This window comes from Scyliorhinus torazame, chromosome 17 (genome assembly GCF_047496885.1).
Source record: "Scyliorhinus torazame isolate Kashiwa2021f chromosome 17, sScyTor2.1, whole genome shotgun sequence".
Lineage (NCBI taxonomy): Eukaryota > Metazoa > Chordata > Chondrichthyes > Carcharhiniformes > Scyliorhinidae > Scyliorhinus > Scyliorhinus torazame.
Window position 1 is genome coordinate 134,570,041 of NC_092723.1, and position 19,313 is coordinate 134,589,353.

The window sequence follows — 19,313 nt, forward strand, 5'->3', positions numbered from 1 at the left end:
GCGTGTGTTTCGCCCCCACAACCCAAAAGGATGTGCAGGGTAGGTGGATTTGGATGCTAAATTGCCCCTTAATTGGAAAATATGAATTGGGTACTCTAAATGTATTTTTTAAAAAGAGAGGCATGGTGGCCCTGTTGCTGGTCCTCTGAACAGGGGGAACAGGATGCTCCGCCTTACCTCCACGATGTCCAGCTGCTTCGCCACTCTGCATTCCAGAAGCGTGATGCAGGTCTATGTGGTGCCATGGTCATGTGCTGCCTGGGAGTGAGTTCGGAGGGAGTATTTATGAGCAGCTCCCCCTAGTTAGTGGGGAGCTGCCAGGTGTGGTTCCAGCAGCTGGCAAGACAGCCAGTTCCATCATGACGTCATTTTCGGCACTAAGTGCCATTAAATACAAGCCACGGTCTCGCCAGCAGTAGACATAAGGGTAAAGGGTGGTTGGGGAGCATGGGTTTGGACTGTCGCGAGAAGCACCCAGGACATTGTGCCCAATATGATACTTAGAACTGTTCCCATCAAATCGCACCCATGATGTGTGAAGATTAGACCTGGTAAAAGCAGGTCTCAAATTTGCTGAGTTGTTGGGATAGGCGAGGTACCCTTTTGGAGAGGTAAGGTACCCTTGGGATATGGTGCTGACACACGTTTGGAGAGGTAAGGTACCCTTGGGATATGGTGCTGACACACGTTTGGAGAGGTAAGGTGCATGTTGGAATTGTTAAAAGTAGGCACAAATGTGCGCAAAAGTGTATAACCCATTGAAACCATCAAAAAGAATTGTTAATGCTTTTAAAACTCCTGCCCTATAAATACTTTAAAAATGATTGTCTGCTGGCTATTTTGCTTTATCTGTGAATGTAAGCCTACAGGGTACCATTACTAGATTAAGACTGCGTGATCAAATTTGAACATAGAACATACAGTGTAGAAGGAGGCCATTTGGCCCATTGAGTCTGCACCAACCCACTTAAGCCCTCACTTCCACCCTATCCATGTAACCCAGTAACCCCATCTTTTTGGACAATAAGGGCAATTAGCATGGCCAATCCACCTAACCTGCACATCTTTGGACTGTGGGAGGAAAGCGGAGCACCCGGAGGAAACCCATGCAGACACAGGGAGAATGTTCAGACTCCGTACAGACAGTACCCAAGCCGGGAATCGAACCTGGGACCCTGGCGCTGTGAAGCCACAGTGCTAATCACTGTGCTACCGTGCTGCCCCTAAGAATTTGCAGGCTAAGAATTTTTATTGTGGGGTGCCTCTCTCTTCACAGTTCAACTGACAGTTCCAGGTGCTTATAGACTCTTTGAAGTATGACTATAAATTCTAATGCTGGTTTTATAAGGGACTGAATGTCATAAATTGTGGGTTTTTTATTGCGGAGTATTTAAAAAAAAAGTGATTCCTTCAATAGACATGCAACTTTATTTTATCTCCTCTCAGTATGGCCCTGAGGTCTTCTCATGGTGGATACTGGGCTGGCAGGGTAGACAGAAGGGTGAAGGGTAGTTGGGGAGCATGGGTTTGGACTGTTAGCACAGGGACTAGAATGCACCATGGGAACAGTTAAAGGGGCATAGTTTGGCATGGAGGGTTTGAGGGGGCATGGGTGGGGGGCATGAGGTGCTTTGGTTTGGAGGGGCATGGGGTGTAGCTGGGGGTGAGTGGGTAAAAGTGGGAAGGAATGGAAGAGTGTTTGAAAGAAACATCCACATCGTACTGGTGCACCGAAGGAAGCCTTTCACCGGCCTGTCTCCGCCCCCGGCAGCCCCTGTACTTGTTCTGGGGATCGCCGACCACAACACCCATTTCACCCACCGGCCCGGAGTAAAATCCACCTTTCTGGGGCACTGCCTCACAGGTGGGGATTGCAGAACCACAAAATGCCCCGAATCTGCTCTCCTGATTCATAAGCGATAATTTACACCTTGACCCCCAGTGATGTTAGAGATTGGAATGTATTACCTGAAACGGTGGTAGGAGATTCGGCAGGAATATTCAAAAGGCAACTGGATGTTTATTTGACGAAAATTAATTTTCAGGGCTGTGGGAAAATTGCTGGGGACCAGCGAGGGGAGAGAGGAACTGATGCTGGGCCGGACCGACTGTTCGGGGGCGGGGCGGCAGATCGGCACATTTACAAGGCTGGACCGGCAGACACATTTAGAGACGGACTAGGCCCAGTCGTAAGTCACCCCCCCCCCCCCCCGTCTCGTCCCCCCCCCCCCCCCCCCCCCGTCTCGTCCCCCCCCCCCCCCCGTCTCGTCCCCCCACCCCCCCCCCCGTCTCGTCCCCCCCCCCCCGTCTCGTCCCCCCCCCCCCCCCCCCGTCTCGTCCCCCCCCCCCCCCCGTCTCGTCCCCCCCCCCCCCCGTCTCGTCCCCCCCCCCCACCGTCTCGACACCCCCCCCCCCCGGTCTCGACACCCCCCCCCCCGGTCTCGACCCCCCCCCCCCGTCTCGACCCCACCCCCCCCGTCTCGTCCCCCCCCCCGTCTCGTCGTCCCCCCCCCCCCCGTCTCGTCCCCCCCCCCCCCCGTCTCGTCCCCCCCCCCCCCGTCTCGTCCCCCCCCCCCCCGTCTCGTCCCCCCCCCCCCCGTCTCGTCCCCCCCCACCCACGGTCTCGTCCCCCCCCCACCCACGGTCTCGTCCCACCCCCCCCCACGGTCTCGGCCCCCCCCCCACGGTCTCGTCCCCCCCCCCCCACGGTCTCGTCCCCCGTCCCCCCCCCCCGTCTCGTCCCCCCCCCCCCCGTCTCGCCCCCCCCCCGTCTCGTCCCCCCCCCCCCGTCTCGTCCCCCCCCCCCGTCTCGTCCCCCCCGTCTCGTCTCGTCCCCCCGTCTCGTCCCCCCCCCCCCCGTCTCGTCCCCCCCCCCCCCGTCTCGTCCCCCCCCCCGGTCTCGTCCCCCCCCCCCCGTCTCGTCCCCCCCCCCCCCGTCTCGTCCCCCCGTCTCGTCCCCCCCCCCCGTCTCGTCCCCCCCCCCCCGTCTCGTCCCCCCCCCCGTCTCGTCCCCCCCCCCCGTCTCGTCCCCCCCCTCCCGTCTCGTTCCCCCCCCCCCGTTTCGTTCCCCCCCCCGTCTCGTCCCCCCCCCCTCCGTCTCGTCCCCCCCCTCCGTCTCGTTCCCCCCCCCTCCGTCTCGTCCCCCCCCCCCCTCCGTCTCGTCCCCCCCCCCCTCCGTCTCGTCCCCCCCCCCCTCCGTCTCGTCCCCCCCCCTCCGTCTCGTCCCCCCCCCTCCGCCTCGTCCCCCCCCCTCCGCCTCGTCCCCCCCCCCTCCGTCTCGTCCCCCCCCCCCCTCCGTCTCGTCCCCCCCCCCTCCGTCTCGTCTCCCCCCCCCCCGTCTCGTCTCCCCCCCCCCCGTCTCGTCTCCCCCCCCCCGTCTCGTCTCCCCCCCCCGTCTCGTCTCCCCCCCCCCCCGTCTCGTCTCCCCCCCCCCGTCTCGTCTCTCTCCCCCCCCCCCGTCTCGTCTCGTCCCCCCCCCCGTCTCGTCTCTCCCCCCCCCCCCCCGTCTCGTCTCTCCCCCCCCCCCCGTCTCCTCTCTTCCCCCCCCCCCCCCCCGGTCTCGTCTCCCCCCCCCCCCCCCGGTCTCGTCTCCCCCCCCCCCCCCCGGTCTCGTCTCCCCCCCCCCCCCCCGGTCTCGTCTCCCCCCCCCCCCCCCGGTCTCGTCTCCCCCCCCCCCCCCCCCGGTCTCGTCTCCCCCCCCCCCCCCCGGTCTCGTCTCCCCCCCCCCCCCCCGGTCTCGTCTCCTCCCCCCCCCCCCCCGGTCTCGTCTCCCCCCCCCCCCCCCCGGTCTCGTCTCCCCCCCCCCCCCCCCCCGGTCTCGTCTCCCCCCCCCCCCCCGGTCTCGTCTCCCGCCCCCGTCTCGTCTCCCCCCCTCCGTCTTGTCCCCCCCCTCCGTCTCGTCCCCCCCCCCCCCGTCTCGTCCCCCCCCCACCCACGGTCTCGTCCCACCCCCCCCCCACGGTCTCGCCCCCCCCCCCACGGTCTCGTCCCCCCCCCCCCACGGTCTCGTCCCCCGTCCCCCCCCGTCTCGTCTCCCCCCCCCGTCTCGTCCCCCCCCCCGTCTCGTCCCCCCCCCCCGTCTCGTCTCCCCCCCCCCCGTCTCGTCTCCCCCCCCCCCGTCTCGTCCCCCCCCCCCCGTCTCCCCCCCCCCCCCCGGTCTCGTCTCCCGCCCCCGTCTCGTCTCCCCCCCTCCGTCTTGTCCCCCCCCTCCGTCTCGTCCCCCCCCCCCCGTCTCGTCCCCCCCCACCCACGGTCTCGTCCCACCCCCCCCCCACGGTCTCGCCCCCCCCCCCACGGTCTCGTCCCCCGTCCCCCCCCCCCCGTCTCGTCCCCCCCCCCCCCCGTCTCGCCCCCCCCCCGTCTCGTCCCCCCCCCCCCGTCTCGTCCCCCCCCCCCGTCTCGTCCCCCCCGTCTCGTCTCGTCCCCCCGTCTCGTCCCCCCCCCCCCCGTCTCGTCCCCCCCCCCCCGTCTCGTCCCCCCCCCCCGGTCTCGTCCCCCCCCCCCCCGTCTCGTCCCCCCCCCCCCCCGTCTCGTCCCCCCGTCTCGTCCCCCCCCCCCGTCTCGTCCCCCCCCCCCCGTCTCGTCCCCCCCCCCGTCTCGTCCCCCCCCCCCGTCTCGTCCCCCCCCTCCCGTCTCGTTCCCCCCCCCCGTTTCGTTCCCCCCCCCGTCTCGTCCCCCCCCCCTCCGTCTCGTCCCCCCCCTCCGTCTCGTTCCCCCCCCCTCCGTCTCGTCCCCCCCCTCCCTCCGTCTCGTCCCCCCCCCCTCCGTCTCGTCCCCCCCCCCTCCGTCTCGTCCCCCCCCCTCCGTCTCGTCCCCCCCCCTCCGCCTCGTCCCCCCCCCCCCCGTCTCGTCCCCCCCCCCCGTCTCGTCCCCCCCGTCTCGTCTCGTCCCCCCGTCTCGTCCCCCCCCCCCCCGTCTCGTCCCCCCCCCCCCCGTCTCGTCCCCCCCCCCGGTCTCGTCCCCCCCCCCCCCGTCTCGTCCCCCCCCCCCCCCGTCTCGTCCCCCCGTCTCGTCCCCCCCCCCCGTCTCGTCCCCCCCCCCCCGTCTCGTCCCCCCCCCCGTCTCGTCCCCCCCCCCCGTCTCGTCCCCCCCCTCCCGTCTCGTTCCCCCCCCCCGTTTCGTTCCCCCCCCCGTCTCGTCCCCCCCCCCTCCGTCTCGTCCCCCCCCTCCGTCTCGTTCCCCCCCCCTCCGTCTCGTCCCCCCCCTCCCTCCGTCTCGTCCCCCCCCCCCTCCGTCTCGTCCCCCCCCCCTCCGTCTCGTCCCCCCCCCTCCGTCTCGTCCCCCCCCCTCCGCCTCGTCCCCCCCCCTCCGCCTCGTCCCCCCCCCCTCCGTCTCGTCCCCCCCCCCCCCTCCGTCTCGTCCCCCCCCCCTCCGTCTCGTCTCCCCCCCCCCCCGTCTCGTCTCCCCCCCCCCCGTCTCGTCTCCCCCCCCCGTCTCGTCTCCCCCCCCCGTCTCGTCTCCCCCCCCCCCCGTCTCGTCTCCCCCCCCCCGTCTCGTCTCTCTCCCCCCCCCCCGTCTCGTCCCCCCCCCCCGTCTCGTCCCCCCCCCCCGTCTCGTCCCCCCCCCCCCGTCTCGTCCCCCCCCCCGTCTCGTCCCCCCCCCCGTCTCGTCCCCCCCCCCCCCGTCTCGTCCCCCCCCCCGTCTCGTCCCCCCCCCCGTCTCGTCCCCCCCCCCCGTCTCGTTCCCCCCCCCCGTCTCGTTCCCCCCCCCCCCGTCTCGTCTCCCCCCCCCCGTCTCGTCCCCCCACCCCGTCTCGTCCCCCCCCCCCGTCTCGTCCCCCCCCCCGTCTCGTCCCCCCCCCCCGTCTCGTCCCCCCCCCCGTCTCGTCCCCCCCCCGTCTCGTCCCCCCCCCCGTCTCGTTCCCCCCCCCCCCCGTCTCGTTCCCCCCCCCGTCTCGTTCCCCCCCCCCCGTCTCGTTCCCCCCCCCCGTCTCGTCCCCCCCCCCTCCGTCTCGTCCCCCCCCGTCTCGTTCCCCCCCCGTCTCGTTCCCCCCCCCGTCTCGTTCCCCCCCCCGTCTCGTTCCCCCCCCCCGTCTCGTTCCCCCCCCCCCGTCTCGTTCCCCCCCCCCGTCTCGTTCCCCCCCCCCGTCTCGTTCCCCCCCCCCGTCTCGTTCCCCCCCCCGTCTCGTTCCCCCCCCCGTCTCGTCCCCCCCCCCGTCTCGTTCCCCCCCCGTCTCGTTCCCCCCCCCCGTCTCGTTCATCCCCCCGTCTCGTTCATCCCCCCCCGTCTCGTTCATCCCCCCCCGTCTCGTTCATCCCCCCCCCGTCTCGTTCCCCCCCCGTCTCGTTCCCCCCCCGTCTCGTTCCCCCCCCGTCTCGTTCCCCCCCCCGTCTCGTTCCCCCCCCCCGTCTCGTTCCCCCCCCCCGTCTCGTTCCCCCCCCCCGTCTCGTTCCCCCCCCCCGTCTCGTTCCCCCCCCCCGTCTCGTTCCCCCCCCCGTCTCGTTCCCCCCCCGTCTCGTTCCCCCCCCGTCTCGTTCCCCCCCCCGTCTCGTTCCCCCCCCCGTCTCGTTCCCCCCCCCCGTCTCGTTCCCCCCCCCGTCTCGTTCCCCCCCCCGTCTCGTTCCCCCCCCCGTCTCGTTCCCCCCCCCGTCTCGTTCCCCCCCCCGTCTCGTTGCCCCCCCCGTCTCGTTCCCCCCCCCGTCTCGTTCCCCCCCCCCGTCTCGTTCCCCCCCCCCCGTCTCGTTCCCCCCCCGTCTCGTCCCCCCCCGTCTCGTTCGTCCCCCGTCCCCCCGTCTCGCCACCCCCCTGTCTCGTCCCCCCCCCCCGTCTCGTCGTCCCCCCCCCGTCTCGTCCCCCCCCCGTCTCGTCCCCCCCCGTCTCGTTCGTCCCCCCCGTCTCGTTCGTCCCCCGTCCCCCCGTCTCGCCACCCGCCTGTCTCGTCCCCCCCCGTCTCGTCGTTCCCCCCCCCCGTCTCGTCGTTCCCCCCCCCCCCCGTCTCGTCGTCTCCCCCCCGTCTCGTCGTCTCCCCCCCCCCCGTCTCGTCGTGTCCCCCCCCGTCTCGTCGTCGCCCCCCCCCTCTCGTACGCCCCCCCCCTCTCGTACGCCCCCCCCTCTCGTACGCCCCCCCCTCTCGTACGCCCCCCCCCTCTCGTACGCCCCCCCCCTCTCGTACGCCCCCCCCCTCTCGTACCCCCCCCGTCTCGTCCCCCCCCCCGTCTCGTCCCCCCCCCCGTCTCGTCATCCCCCCCAGTCTCGTCTCCCCCCCCCCCCGTCTTGTCGTCCCCCCCCCGTCTTGTCGTCCCCCCCCCCCCGTCTTGTCGTCCCCCCCCCCCGTCTTGTCGTCCCCCCCCCCGTCTTGTCGTCCCCCCCCGTCTTGTCGTCCCCCCCCCCCGTCTTGTCGTCCCCCCCCCCCCATCTTGTCGTCCCCCCCCCCGTCTTGTCGTCGTCCCCCCCGTCTTGTCCCCCCCCCCGTCTTGTCCCCCCCCCCGTCTTGTCCCCCCCCCCCGTCTTGTCCCCCCCCCCGTCTTGTCCCCCCCCCGTCTTGTCCCCCCCCCCCGTCTTGTGTCCCCCCCCGTCTTGTCCCCCCCCCCGTCTTGTCCCCCCCCCCCCGTCTTGTCCCCCCCCCCCGTCTTGTCCCCCCCCCCCGTCTTGTCCCCCCCCCCCCCGTCTTGTCCCCCCCCCCCGTCTTGTCCCCCCCCCCGTCTTGTCCCCCCCCCCCGTCTTGTCCCCCCCCCCCCGTCTTGTCCCCCCCCCCATCTTGTCCCCCCCCCGTCTTGTCCCCCCCCCGTCTTGTCCCCCCCCCCCGTCTTGTCCCCCCCCCCCGTCTTGTCCCCCCCCCCCGTCTTGTCCCCCCCCCCGTCTTGTCCCCCCCCCCGTCTTGTCCCCCCCCCCGTCTCGTCCCCCCCCCCGTCTCGTCCCCCCCCGCGTCTCGTTCCCCCCCCCCCGCGTCTCGTCCCCCCCCCCGTCTCGTGTCCCCCCCGTCTCGTGTCCCCCCCGTCTCGTGTCCCCCCCGTCTCGTGTCCCCCCCGTCTCGTGTCCCCCCCGTCTCGTGTCCCCCCCCGTCTCGTGTCCCCCCCCGTCTCGTGTCCCCCCCCGTCTCGTGTCCCCCCCCGTCTCGTGTCCCCCCCCGTCTCGTGTCCCCCCCCCGTCTCGTGTGTCCCCCCCCGTCTCGTCCCCCCCCCGTCTCGTCCCCCCCCCCGTCTTGTCTCCCCCCCCCCCGTCTTGTCTCCCCCCCCCGTCTTGTCTCCCCACCCCCAGTCTTGTCTCCCCCCCCCCCCGTCTTGTCTCCCCCCCCCCCGTCTTGTCTCCCCCCCCCCGTCTTGTCTCCCCCCCCCCGTCTTGTCTCCCCCCCCCCGTCTTGTCTCCCCCCCCCCGTCTTGTCTCCCCCCCCCCGTCTTGTCTCCCCCCCCCCCCGTCTTGTCTCCCCCCCCCCCCCGTCTCGTCCCCCCGTCTCGTCCCCCCCCCCCCCCCGTCTTGTCTCCCCCCCCCGTCTTGTCTCCCCCCCCCGTCTTGTCTCCCCCCCCCTGTCTCGTCCCCCCCCCGTCTCGTCCCCCCCGTCTCGTCTCCCCCCCCCTTCTCGTCTCCCCCCCCCCCCGTCTCCTCTCTCCCCCCCGTCTCGTTCCCCCCCCCGTCTCGTCCCCCCGTCTCGTTTCGTCCCCCCCCCCCCCGTCTCGTTCGTCCCCCCCGTCTCGCCACCCCCCCGTCTCGTCGTCGTCCCCCCGTCTCGTCGTCGTCCCCCCGTCTCGTCGTCGTCCCCCCGTCTCGTCGTCGTCCCCCCGTCTCGTCGTCGTCCCCCCGTCTCGTCGTCGTCCCCCCGTCTCGTCGTCCCCCCCGTCTCGTCGTCCCCCCCGTCTCGTCGTCGCCCCACTCCTCTTTCGTACGCCCCCCTCTCGTACGCCCCCCCTCTCGTACGCCCCCCCGTCTCGTCGTCCCCCCGTCTCGTCGTCCCCCCCCCCCGTCTCGTCGTCCCCCCCCCGTCTCGTCGTCCCCCCCCGTCTCGTCCCCCCCCCGTCTCGTCGTCCCCCCCCCCCCGTCTCGTCGTCCCCCCCCGTCTCGTCGTTCCCCACCCCGTCTCGTCGTCCCCCCCCCGTCTCGTCCCCCCCCCGTCTCGTCCCCCCCCCGTCTCGTCCCCCCCCCGTCTCGTCCCCCCCCCCGTCTCGTCCCCCCCCCCCCCCGTCTCATCCCCCCCCCCCGTCTCGTCCCTCCCCCCGTCTCGTCGTCCCCCCCCCGGTCTCGCCCCCCCCCCCGTCTCGTCCCGCCCCCCGTCTCGTTCCCCCCCCCCCCCCGTCTGTCCCCCCCCCGTCTCGTCCTCCCCCCGTCTCGTCTCCCCCCCCACCCGTCACGTCTCCCCCCCCCCCGTCTCGTCTCCCCCCCCCGTCTCGTTGCCCCCCCGTCTCGTCCCCCCCCGTCTCGTCTCCCCAACCCCCCCGTCTCTCCCCCCCCCCCCCCGTCTCGTCCCCACCTTCCCATCTCGTTCGTCCTCGTCCCCGTCCCCCCCGTCTCGTCCCCGTCCCCCCCGTCTCGTCCCCGTCCCCCCCGTCTCGTCCCCGTCCCCCCCGTCTCGTCCCCGTCCCCCCCGTCTCGCCCCCGTCCCCCCCGTCTCGTCCCCGTCCCCCCCGTCTCGTCACCCCCCCCGTCTCGTCACCCCCCCGTCTCGTCCCCCCCCCCATCTCGTCCCCCCCCGTCTCGTCCCCCCCCGTCTCGTCCCCCCCCGTCTCGTCCCCCCCCGTCTCGTCCCCCCCCCGTCTCGTCCCCCCCGTCTCGTCCCCCCCCCCCGTCTCGTCCCCCCCCCCCGTCTCGGCCCCCCCCCCGTCTCGTCCCCCCCCCGTCTCGTCCCCCCCCCGTCTAGTCCCCCCCCCGTCTCGTCCCCCCCCCGTCTCGTCCCCCTCCCCGTCTCGTCCCCCTCCCCGTCTCGTCCCCCTCCCCGTCTCGTCCCCCTCCCCGTCTCGTCCCCCTCCCCGTCTCGTCCCCCTCCCCGTCTCGTCCCCCCCCGTCTCGTCCCCCCCCCGTCTCGTCCCCCCCCCGTCTCGTCCCCCCCCCGTCTCGTCCCCCCCCGTCTCGTTCCCCCCCCCGTCTCGTTCCCCCCCCCGTCTCGTTCCCCCCCGTCTCGTTCCCCCCCCGTCTCGTTCCCCCCCCCCGTCTCGTTCCCCCCCCCCCGTCTCGTTCCCCCCTCCCGTCTCGTTTCCCCCCCCGTCTCGTTTCCCCCCGTCTCGTTCCCCCCCCCGTCTCGTTCCCCCCCCCCGTCTCGTTCCCCCCCCGTCTCGTTCCCCCCCCGTCTCGTTCCCCCCCCCGTCTCGTTCCCCCCCCGTCTCGTTCCCCCCCCGTCTCGTTCCCCCCCCCCCCCGTCTCGTTCCCCCCCCCCGTCTCGTCCCCCCCCCCCGTCTCGTCTCCCCCCCCCCCGTCTTGTCTCCTCCCCCCCCCCGTCTTGTCTCCCCCCCCCGTCTTGTCTCCCCCCCCCCCCGTCTCGTCCCCCCCCCCCCGTCTTGTCTCCCCCCCCCCCCCTTCTCGTCTCCCCCCCCCCGTCTCCTCTCCCCCCCGTCTCGTTCCCCCCCCGTCTCGTCCCCCCGTCTCGTTTCGTCCCCCCCCCCGTCTCGTTCGTCCCCCCCCCGTCTCGCCACCCCCCCGTCTCGTCGTCGTCCCCCCGTCTCGTCGTCGTCCCCCCGTCTCGTCGTCGTCCCCCCGTCTCGTCGTTCCCCCCGTCTCGTCGTCCCCCCCGTCTCGTCGTCCCCCCCGTCTCGTCGTCCCCCCCGTCTCGTCGTCCCCCCCGTCTCGTCGTCCCCCCCGTCTCGTCGTCCCCCCCGTCTCGTCGTCCCCCCCGTCTCGTCGTCCCCCCCGTCTCGTCGTCGCCCCACTCCTCTTTCGTACGCCCCCCCCCCTCTCGTACGCCCCCCCTCTCGTACGCCCCCCCGTCTCGTCGTCCCCCCCCCCGTCTCGTCGCCCCCCCCGTCTCGTCGCCCCCCCCCCATCTCGTCGCCCCCCCCCCCGTCTCGTCGTCCCCCCCCGTCTCGTCCCCCCCCCCCCGTCTCGTCCCCCCCCCCGTCTCGTCCCCCCCCCCGTCTCGTCCCCCCCCCCCCGTCTCGTCCCCCCCCCCGTCTCGTCCCCCCCCCCCGTCTCGTCCCCCCCCCCCCCCCCGTCTCGTCCCCCCCCCGTCTCGTCCCCCCCCCGGTCTCGTCCCCCCCCCGGTCTCGTCCCCCCCCCGGTCTCGTCCCCCCCCCGTCTCGTCCCCCCCCCGTCTCGTCCCGCCCCCCGTCTCGTTCCCCCCCCCCGTCCTGTCCCCCCCCCCATCTCGTCCTCCCCCCTGTCTCGTCTCCCCCCCCCCCCCGTCACGTCTCCCCCCCCCCGTCTCGTCTCCCCCCCCCCGTCTCGTTGCCCCCCCCGTCTCGTCCCCCCCGTCTCGTCTCCCCAACCCCCCCGTCTCTCCCCCCCCCCCCCCCCGTCTCGTCCCCACCTTCCCATCTCGTTCGTCCTCGTCCCCGTCCCCCCGTCTCGTCCCCGTCCCCCCGTCTCGTCCCCGTCCCCCCCGTCTCGTCCCCGTCCCCCCCGTCTCGTCTCCCCCCCCGTCTCGTCCCCCCCCCGTCTCGTCCCCCCCCGTCTCGTCCCCCCCGTCACGTCCCCCCCCGTCTCGTCCCCCCCCGTCTCGTCCCCCCCCCCCGTCTTGTCGTCTCCCCCCCCCGTCTTGTCGTCCCCCCCCAGTCTCGTCTCCCCCCCCCCCCGTCTTGTCCCCCCCCCGACTTGTCCCCCCCCCGACTTGTCCCCCCCCCGACTTGTCCCCCCCCCGACTTGTCCCCCCCCCGTCTTGTCCCCCCCCCGTCTTGTCCCCCCCCCCCGTCTTGTCCCCCCCCCCCGTCTTGTCCCCCCCCCCGTCTTGTCCCCCCCCCCGTCTTGCCCCCCCCCGTCTTGTCCCCCCCCCGTCTTGTCCCCCCCCCGTCTTGTCCCCCCCCCGTCTTGTCCCCCCCCCGTCTTGTCCCCCCCCCGTCTTGTCCCCCCCCCGTCTTGTCCCCCCCCGTCTTGTCCCCCCCCCCGTCTTGTCCCCCCCCCGTCTTGTCCCCCCCCCGTCTTGTCCCCCCCCCGTCTTGTCCCCCCCCCGTCTTGTCCCCCCCCCGTCTTGTCCCCCCCCCCGTCTTGTCCCCCCCCCGTCTTGTCCCCCCCCCGTCTTGTCCCCCCCCCGTCTTGTCCCCCCCCCCGTCTTGTCCCGCCCCCCCCCGTCTTGTCCCGCCCCCCCCGTCTTGTCCCGCCCCCCCCGTCTTGTCCCCCCCCCCCCGTCTTGTCCACCCCCCATCTCGTTTCCCCCCCCCCCGTCACCCCCCCCCCCGCGTCTCGTCCCCCCCCCCCGTCTCGTCCCCCCCCCGTCTCGTCTCCCCCCCCCCGTCTCATCTCCCCCCCCGTCTTGTCTCCCCCCCCCCCGTCTTGTCTCCCCCCCCCCCCGTCTTGTCTCCCCCCCCCGTCTTGTCTCCCCCCCCCCGTCTTGTCTCCCCCCCCCCGTCTTGTCTCCCCCCCCCGTCTTGTCTCCCCCCCCCCCGTCTTGTCTCCCCCCCCCCCGTCTTGTCTCCCCCCCCCCGTCTTGTCTCCCCCCCCCCCGTCTTGTCTCCCCCCCCCGTCTTGTCTCCCCCCCCCGTCTTGTCTCCCCCCCCCCCGTCTTGTCTCCCCCCCCCCCGTCTTGTCTCCCCCCCCCCCCCGTCTTGTCTCCCCCCCCCCCCGTCTTGTCTCCCCCCCCCCGTCTTGTCTCCCCCCCCCCGTCTTGTCTCCCCCCCCCCCGTCTTGTCTCCCCCCCCCCGTCTTGTCTCCCCCCCCCCCATCTTGTCTCCCCCCCCGTCTTGTCTCCCCCCCCCCCCCGTCTTGTCTCCCCCCCCCCCGTCTTGTCTCCCCCCCCCCGTCTTCCCCCCCCCCCCCGTCTTCCCCCCCCCCCCCGTCTTGTCTTCCCCCCCCCCCGTCTCGTCCCCCCCCCCGTCTCGCCCCCCCCGTCTCGTCCCCCCCCCCGTCTCGTCCCCCCCCCCCCGTCTCGTCCCCCCCCCCGTCTCGTCCCCCCCCCCGTCTCGTCCCCCCCCCGTCTCGTCCCCCCCCCCGTCTCGCCCCCCCCAGTCTCGTCTCCCCCCCCCCCCCGTCTCGTCTCCCCCGCCCCCCGTCTCGTCTCGTCCCCCCCCCCGTCTCGTTCGTCCCCCCCCCCGTCTCGCCGTCCCCCCGTCTCGTCGTCGTCCCCCCGTCTCTCTCTTCCCCCCCGTCTCTCTCTTCCCCCCGTCTCTCTCTTCCCCCCGTCTCTCTCTTCCCCCCCGTCTCTCTCTTCCCCCCCGTCTCTCTCTTCCCCCCCGTCTCTCTCTTCCCCCCCGTCTCTCTCTCCCCCCCCCCGTCTCTCTCTCCCCCCCCCGTCTCTCTCTCCCCCCCCCGTCTCTCTCTCCCCCCCCCGTCTCTCTCTCCCCCCCCCGTCTCTCTCTCCCCCCCCCCGTCTCTCTCTCCCCCCCCCCGTCTCTCTCTCCCCCCCCCCGTCTCTCTCTCCCCCCCCCCCGTCTCTCTCTCCCCCCCCGTCTCTCTCTCCCCCCCCGTCTCTCTCTCCCCCCCCCGTCTCTCTCTCCCCCCCGTCTCTCTCTCCCCCCCCCGTCTCTCTCTCCCCCCCCCGTCTCTCTCTCCCCCCCGTCTCTCTCTCCCCCCCGTCTCTCTCTCCCCCCCGTCTCTCTCTCCCCCCCCGTCTCTCTCTCCCCCCCCGTCTCTCTCCCCCCCCCCCCGTCTCTCCCCCCCCCCCCCCCGTCTCTCCCCCCCCCCCCCCCCCGTCTCTCTCTTCCCCCCCCCGTCTCTCTCTTCCCCCCCCCGTCTCTCTCTTCCCCCCCCGTCTCTCTCTTCCCCCCCCGTCTCTCTCTTCCCCCCCCGTCTCTCTCTTCCCCCCCGTCTCTCTCTCCCCCCCGTCTCTCTCTCCCCCCCGTCTCTCTCTCCCCCCGTCTCTCCCCCCCCCCGTCTCTCCCCCCCCCCCCGTCTCTCCCCCCCCCCCCCGTCTCTCTCCCCCCCCCCCCGTCTCTCTTCCCCCCCCCCCCCGTCTCTCTCCCCCCCCCCGTCTCTCTCCCCCCCCCTGTCTCTCTCCCCCCCCCGTCTCTCTCCCCCCCCGTCTCTCTTCTCCCCCCCCCCCGTCTCTCTTCCCCCCCCGTCTCTCTTCCCCCCCCGTCTCTCTTCCCCCCCCGTCTCTCTTCCCCCCCCCCGTCTCTCTTCCCCCCCCCCGTCTCTCCCCCCCCCCGTCTCTCCCCCCCCCCCCGTCTCTCCCCCCCCCCCCCGTCTCTCCCCCCCCCCCCGTCTCTCCCCCCCCCCCCCGTCTCTCCCCCCCCCCCCGTCTCTCCCCCCCCGTCTCTCCCCCCCCGTCTCTCCCCCCCCGTCTCTCCCCCCCCGTCTCTCCCCCCCCCGTCTCTCCCCCCCCCCGTCTCTCCCCCCCCGTCTCTCCCCCCCCCGTCTCTCCCCCCCCCGTCTCTCCCCCCCCGTCTCTCCCCCCCCCGTCTCTCCCCCCCCCCCGTCTCTCCCCCCCCCGTCTCTCCCCCCCCCGTCTCTCCCCCCCCCGTCTCTCCCCCCCCGTCTCTCCCCCCCCCCGTCTCTCCCCCCCCGTCTCTTCCCCCCCCGTCTCTTCCCCCCCCGTCTCTTCCCCCCCCGTCTCTTCCCCCCCGTCTCTTCCCCCCCCGTCTCTTCCCCCCCGTCTCTCCCCCCCCCCGTCTCTCCCCCCCCGTCTCTCCCCCCCCCGTCTCTCCCCCCCCCGTCTCTCCCCCCCCCCCCGTCTCTCCCCCCCCCCCGTCTCTCCCCCCCCCCCCGTCTCTTCCCACCCCCCGTCTCTTCCCACCCCCCGTCTCTTCCCACCCCCCGTCTCTTCCCACCCCCCGTCTCTTCCCACCCCCCGTCTCTTCCCACCCCCCGTCTCTTCCCCTCCCCCCGTCTCTTCCCCCCCCCGTCTCTTCCCCCCCCCCCGTCTCTTCCCCCCCCCCGTCTCTTCCCCCCCCCCCGTCTCTTCCCCCCCCCCCCGTCTCTTCCCCCCCCGTCTCTTTCCCCCCCCCGTCTCTTTCCCCCCCCCGTCTCTTTCCCCCCCCCCCGTCTCTTTCCCCCCCCCGTCTCTTTCCCCCCCCCGTCTCTCTTTCCCCCCCCCCGTCTCTCTTTCCCCCCCCCCCCGTCTCTCTTTCCCCCCCCCCCCCGTCTCTCTTCCCCCCCCCGTCTCTCTCTTCCCCCCCCCGTCTCTCTCTTCCCCCCCCCGTCTCTCTCTTTCCCCCCCCCCCGTCTCTCTCTTTCCCCCCCCCCCGTCTCTCTCTTTCCCCCCCCCCGTCTCTCTCTTCCCCCCCCCCCGTCTCTCTCTTCCCCCCCCCGTCTCTCTTCTTCCCCCCCCCCCCGTCTCTCTTCCCCCCCCCCCCCCGTCTCTCTTCCCCCCCCCCCGTCTCTCTTCCCCCCCCCCATCTCTCTTCCCCCCCCCCGTCTCTCTTCTCCCCCCCCCCCGTCTCTCTTCCCCCCCCCGTCTCTCTTCCCCCCCCCCCGTCTCTCTTCCCCCCCCCCCGTCTCTCTTCCCCCCCCCCCGTCTCTCTTCCCCCCCCCCCGTCTCTCTTCCCCCCCCCCCCCGTCTCTCTTCCCCCCCCCCCGTCTCTCTTCCCCCCCCCCCCCCGTCTCTCTTCCCCCCCCCCCCCCGTCTCTCTTTCCCCCCCCCCCCCGTCACTCTTCCTCCCCCCCGTCACTCTTCCTCCCCCCCGTCACTCTTCCTCCCCCCCGTCACTCTTCCTCCCCCCCGTCACTCTTCCTCCCCCCCGTCACTCTTCCTCCCCCCCGTCTCTCTTCCCCCCCCCGTCTCTCTTCCCCCCCCCCGTCTCTCTTCCCCCCCCCGTCTCTCTTCCCCCCCCCGTCTCTCCCCCCCCCCCCGTCTCTCTCCCCCCCCCCCCCCAGTCTCTCCCCCCCCCCCGTCTCTCTCTCCCCCCCCCCCGTCTCTCTCTTCCCCCCCCCCGTCTCTCTCTTCCCCCCCCCGTCTCTCTCTTTCCCCCCCCGTCTCTCTCTTCCCCCCCCCCCGTCTCTCTCTTCCCCCCCCCGTCTCTCTCTTCCCCCCCCCCGTCTCTTCCCCCCCCGTCTCTCTCTCTCCCCCCCCCCCCGTCTCTCTCTTCCCCCCCCCCCGTCTCTCTCTTCCCCCCCCCCCGTCTCTCTCTTTCCCCCCCCCGTCTCTCTCTTTCCCCCCCCCGTCTCTCTCTTCCCCCCCCCCCCGTCTCTCTCTTCCCCCCCCCCGTCTCTCTCTTCCCCCCCCCCCCGTCTCTCTCTTCCCCCCCCCCCCGTCTCTCTCTTCTCCCCCCCCCCATCTCTCTCTTCCCCCCCCCCCCGTCTCTCTCTTCCCCCCGTCTCTCTCCCCCCCACCCTCCCGTCTCTCTTCCCCCCCCCCCGTCTCTCTCTCTCCCCCCCCGTCTCTCTCTCTCCCCCCCCCGTCTCTCTCTCTCCCCCCCGTCTCTCTCTCCCTCCCCCCGTCTCTCTCTCCCTCTCCCCCCCCGTCTCTCTCTCCCTCTCCCCCCCCCCGTCTCTCTCTCCCTCTCCCCCCCCGTCTCTCTCTCCCTCTCCCCCCCCGTCTCTCTCTCCCTCTCCCCCCCCGTCTCTCTCTCTCTCCCCCCCCGTCTCTCTCTCTCCCCCCCCCGTCTCTCTCTCCCTCCCCCCCGTCTCTCTCTCCCTCTCCCCCCCCGTCTCTCTCTCCCTCCCCCCCCGTCTCTCTCTCCCTCCCCCCCCGTCTCTCCCTCCCTTCCCCCCCCCCCCCGTCTCTCTCTCTCTCTCCCCCCCCCCCGCTTCCCGTCTCTCTTCCCCCCCCCCCGCTTCCCGTCTCTCTTTTCTCCCCCCCCCCCCGCTTCCCGTCTCTCTTTCCCCCCCCCCCGCTTCCCGTCTCTCTTTCCCCCCCCCCCGCTTCCCGTCTCTCTTTCTCCCCCCCCCCCGCTTCCCGTCTCTCTTTTCCCCCCCCCCCGCTTCCCGTCTCTCTTTCCCCCCCCCCCCCCGCTTCCCGTCTCTCTTTCTCCCCCCCACCCCCCACTTCCCGTCTCTCTTTCTCCCCCCCACCCCCCACTTCCCGTCTCTCTTTCTCCCCCCCACCCCCCACTTCCCGTCTCTCTTTCTCCCCCCCACCCCCCACTTCCCGTCTCTCTTTCTCCCCCCCACCCCCCACTTCCCGTCTCTCTTTCTCCCCCCCCACCCCCCACTTCCCGTCTCTCTTTCTCCCCCCCCCACTTCCCGTCTCTCTTTCTCCCCCCCCCCCCCACTTCCCGCCTCTCTTTCTCCCCCCCCCCCACTTCCCGTCTCTCTCCCCCCCCCACTTCCCGTCTCTCCCCCCCCCCCTACTTCCCATCTCTCTTTCCCCCCCCCCCCCCCACTTCCCGTCTCTCCCCGCCTCGGCCTCCCCCCAGCCCATCTCTTCTCCCCCCCCACTTCCCGTCTCTTCCCCCCCCCCCCTACTTCCCGTCTTTCTTTCCCCCCCCCACAAGTTCCCGTCTCTCTTTCCCCCCCCACTTCCCGTCTCTCCCTGCCTCTGCCCCCTCCCAGCCCATCTCTTTCCCCCCCCGGGCAACTGCCCGTTTCTTTCTTCCCTCCCCCAGAAAACGTGGCCAACAGAGTGGTGGGTTTACAGTTCTAGCCCACGTACTATAATCCATGACTATCAGAGCTATTGGATTTTAATGACAATCTGGCAGCCCACACATTGCCAGATTCTGTAATATTCAGTTTGACTTGGTTTGAAAATTATAACCCTTGGGTGTTTACTCCAGCTTTGCAGACAGCATGCTGGCAAACGTTGGAACACTTAGAGCTGAGGACAGGATATAGCTTTGGCAGTGATAGTGATATTCTTTCTTCTTGCAGGTGTGATTGATCCAGGCCTTTACCATGAACACAAGTCCAGGCACAGTGGGCAGTGACCCTGTCATCCTGGCCACTGCTGGTTATGATCACACCGTCCGATTCTGGCAGGCGCACAGCGGCATCTGCACCCGGACTGTGCAGCATCAAGACTCTGTATCTTTGCAGCTTGGTCCCAGTTAATTTGCACGTGGCATGGTCCTACAATCATTAAATAAGCTAAATGACCGATTGGGTTGATTTAGTGATGTTAGTTGAGGGATAATTATTTGCCAGGACAGCCAGGAGATTTTGCTCGCACTTCAAATAATACCAAGGTCTCCTTTAAGTTCGCCTGAGATAGCAGGTGGCACCTCAGTTTAATGTCCCTTCTGAGGGACAGCTGTGAAGGACTCCCTCAGTACTGCACTGGAGTGCCAGTCTAGATTATGTGTTGAAGTCTCGTACTTTTGTAATATTGCTTCCATAAATTTGATGTTCTGAATATAATGAGATTTCCTGTCTGCAGCTGGCAATTATTTAAATCACTGTTTCCTAAACTGTTTTGGTTCAAGGGCCTCTTTCAAATTTATTAGTGCTCATGGAGCTTCTGTCTAAATCATAATGCTTCTTAATACCTGAGCGAATTGCATTTTGTGTTTTTTTTTGAGTTTATGTGGTACTTAAGAACATAAGACTGTAGCTCGAGTCGACCATTTGAGCCTGCTTCACCATCCAACAAGATCATGGCTGAACTTCTGCTTCATCTCCATCTTCCCAAACTAACCACATATCTTTTCAGTTCCTTTGTACCCAAAAATATACTCAAAACAATTGAACATTCTCTTGGGTAGAGAATTGCAAGACTCAAACCTTTAAATGAAGAAATTTCTCTTGATCTCAGCCTTAAATGGCCGACCTTTTATTCTGAGCGTTCATTGCCCAGCCAGGGGAACCACTTTCACTGCATCTATCCTATCAAGTCCCTTAAGAATTTGATATGATTCAATTAGACTGCCTCTGATTCTTGTAAACTCCAGAAATATAGGTTTACTCTTTTCCTCTCTGCATAAGGCAACCATCTCATCCTACCAACTCCTGTCATTTAATCTCTTCTTTCTTTCATCCTGTCACTGACCTGTCTTTTTGTTCTTTTTCAAAGCTTTCCCCACCCCTTTCACTTGTTTGATACTGTTCATGTTTCTAATTTTTCCCATTTCTGATGATGGGTCATTGACTTAAATTGTGAAACCTGTTTTACATGCCGCAATGCTGCCTGGCCTAAGAATTTCCTGCAATTTCTGTTTATTTTACCCCTCCTTCTAGGAGCCAATCCAATGAACATTTGTTGCACTTCCTACAAAGAAAATATATCCTCCTTTAGATTAGAAGACCAAAACTGCATGCTACTCCAGGTGTGGTCCCACTAATACACTGTAAGACTCCTTCACTTGTATATTCTAATCCCTGTGTAACAAAAGTTAGCATACTACTTTGGTTCCTACTTTTTTTAATTCATGGCATACGAGCATTGATTAGTCAAACATTTATTACTGTCATCCAGATGTTTGGGTCTTTCT

General features: G+C 70.3%; 2 protein-coding genes across 5 annotated transcripts in view; one reads left to right on the forward strand and one right to left on the reverse strand.

Moving 5' to 3' along the window:
- The window catches only part of LOC140394161 (hexosaminidase D-like), a 170,285-nt gene extending 168,186 nt beyond the window's left edge, over positions 1 to 2,099 (reverse strand). Inside the window, exon 1 of one of the 2 annotated variants that reach the window (XM_072481089.1) lies at positions 1,969 to 2,099. The gene's annotated coding sequence lies outside the window, so the exon portion shown is untranslated. The remainder of the gene's footprint in view (positions 1 to 1,968) is intronic. The other variant, XM_072481090.1, reaches the window with a different exon arrangement.
- Positions 1,762 to 19,313, forward strand: part of mlst8 (MTOR associated protein, LST8 homolog (S. cerevisiae)) — a 44,217-nt gene continuing 26,665 nt past the window's right edge. The window contains exons 1-2 of one of the 3 annotated variants that reach the window (XM_072481097.1): positions 1,762 to 1,864; positions 17,758 to 17,910. In XM_072481097.1, coding sequence (XP_072337198.1) covers positions 17,782 to 17,910 — 129 coding nt within the window. In that variant the 5' untranslated portion in view covers positions 1,762 to 1,864; positions 17,758 to 17,781. The other 2 variants (XM_072481095.1, XM_072481094.1) reach the window with 2 other exon arrangements.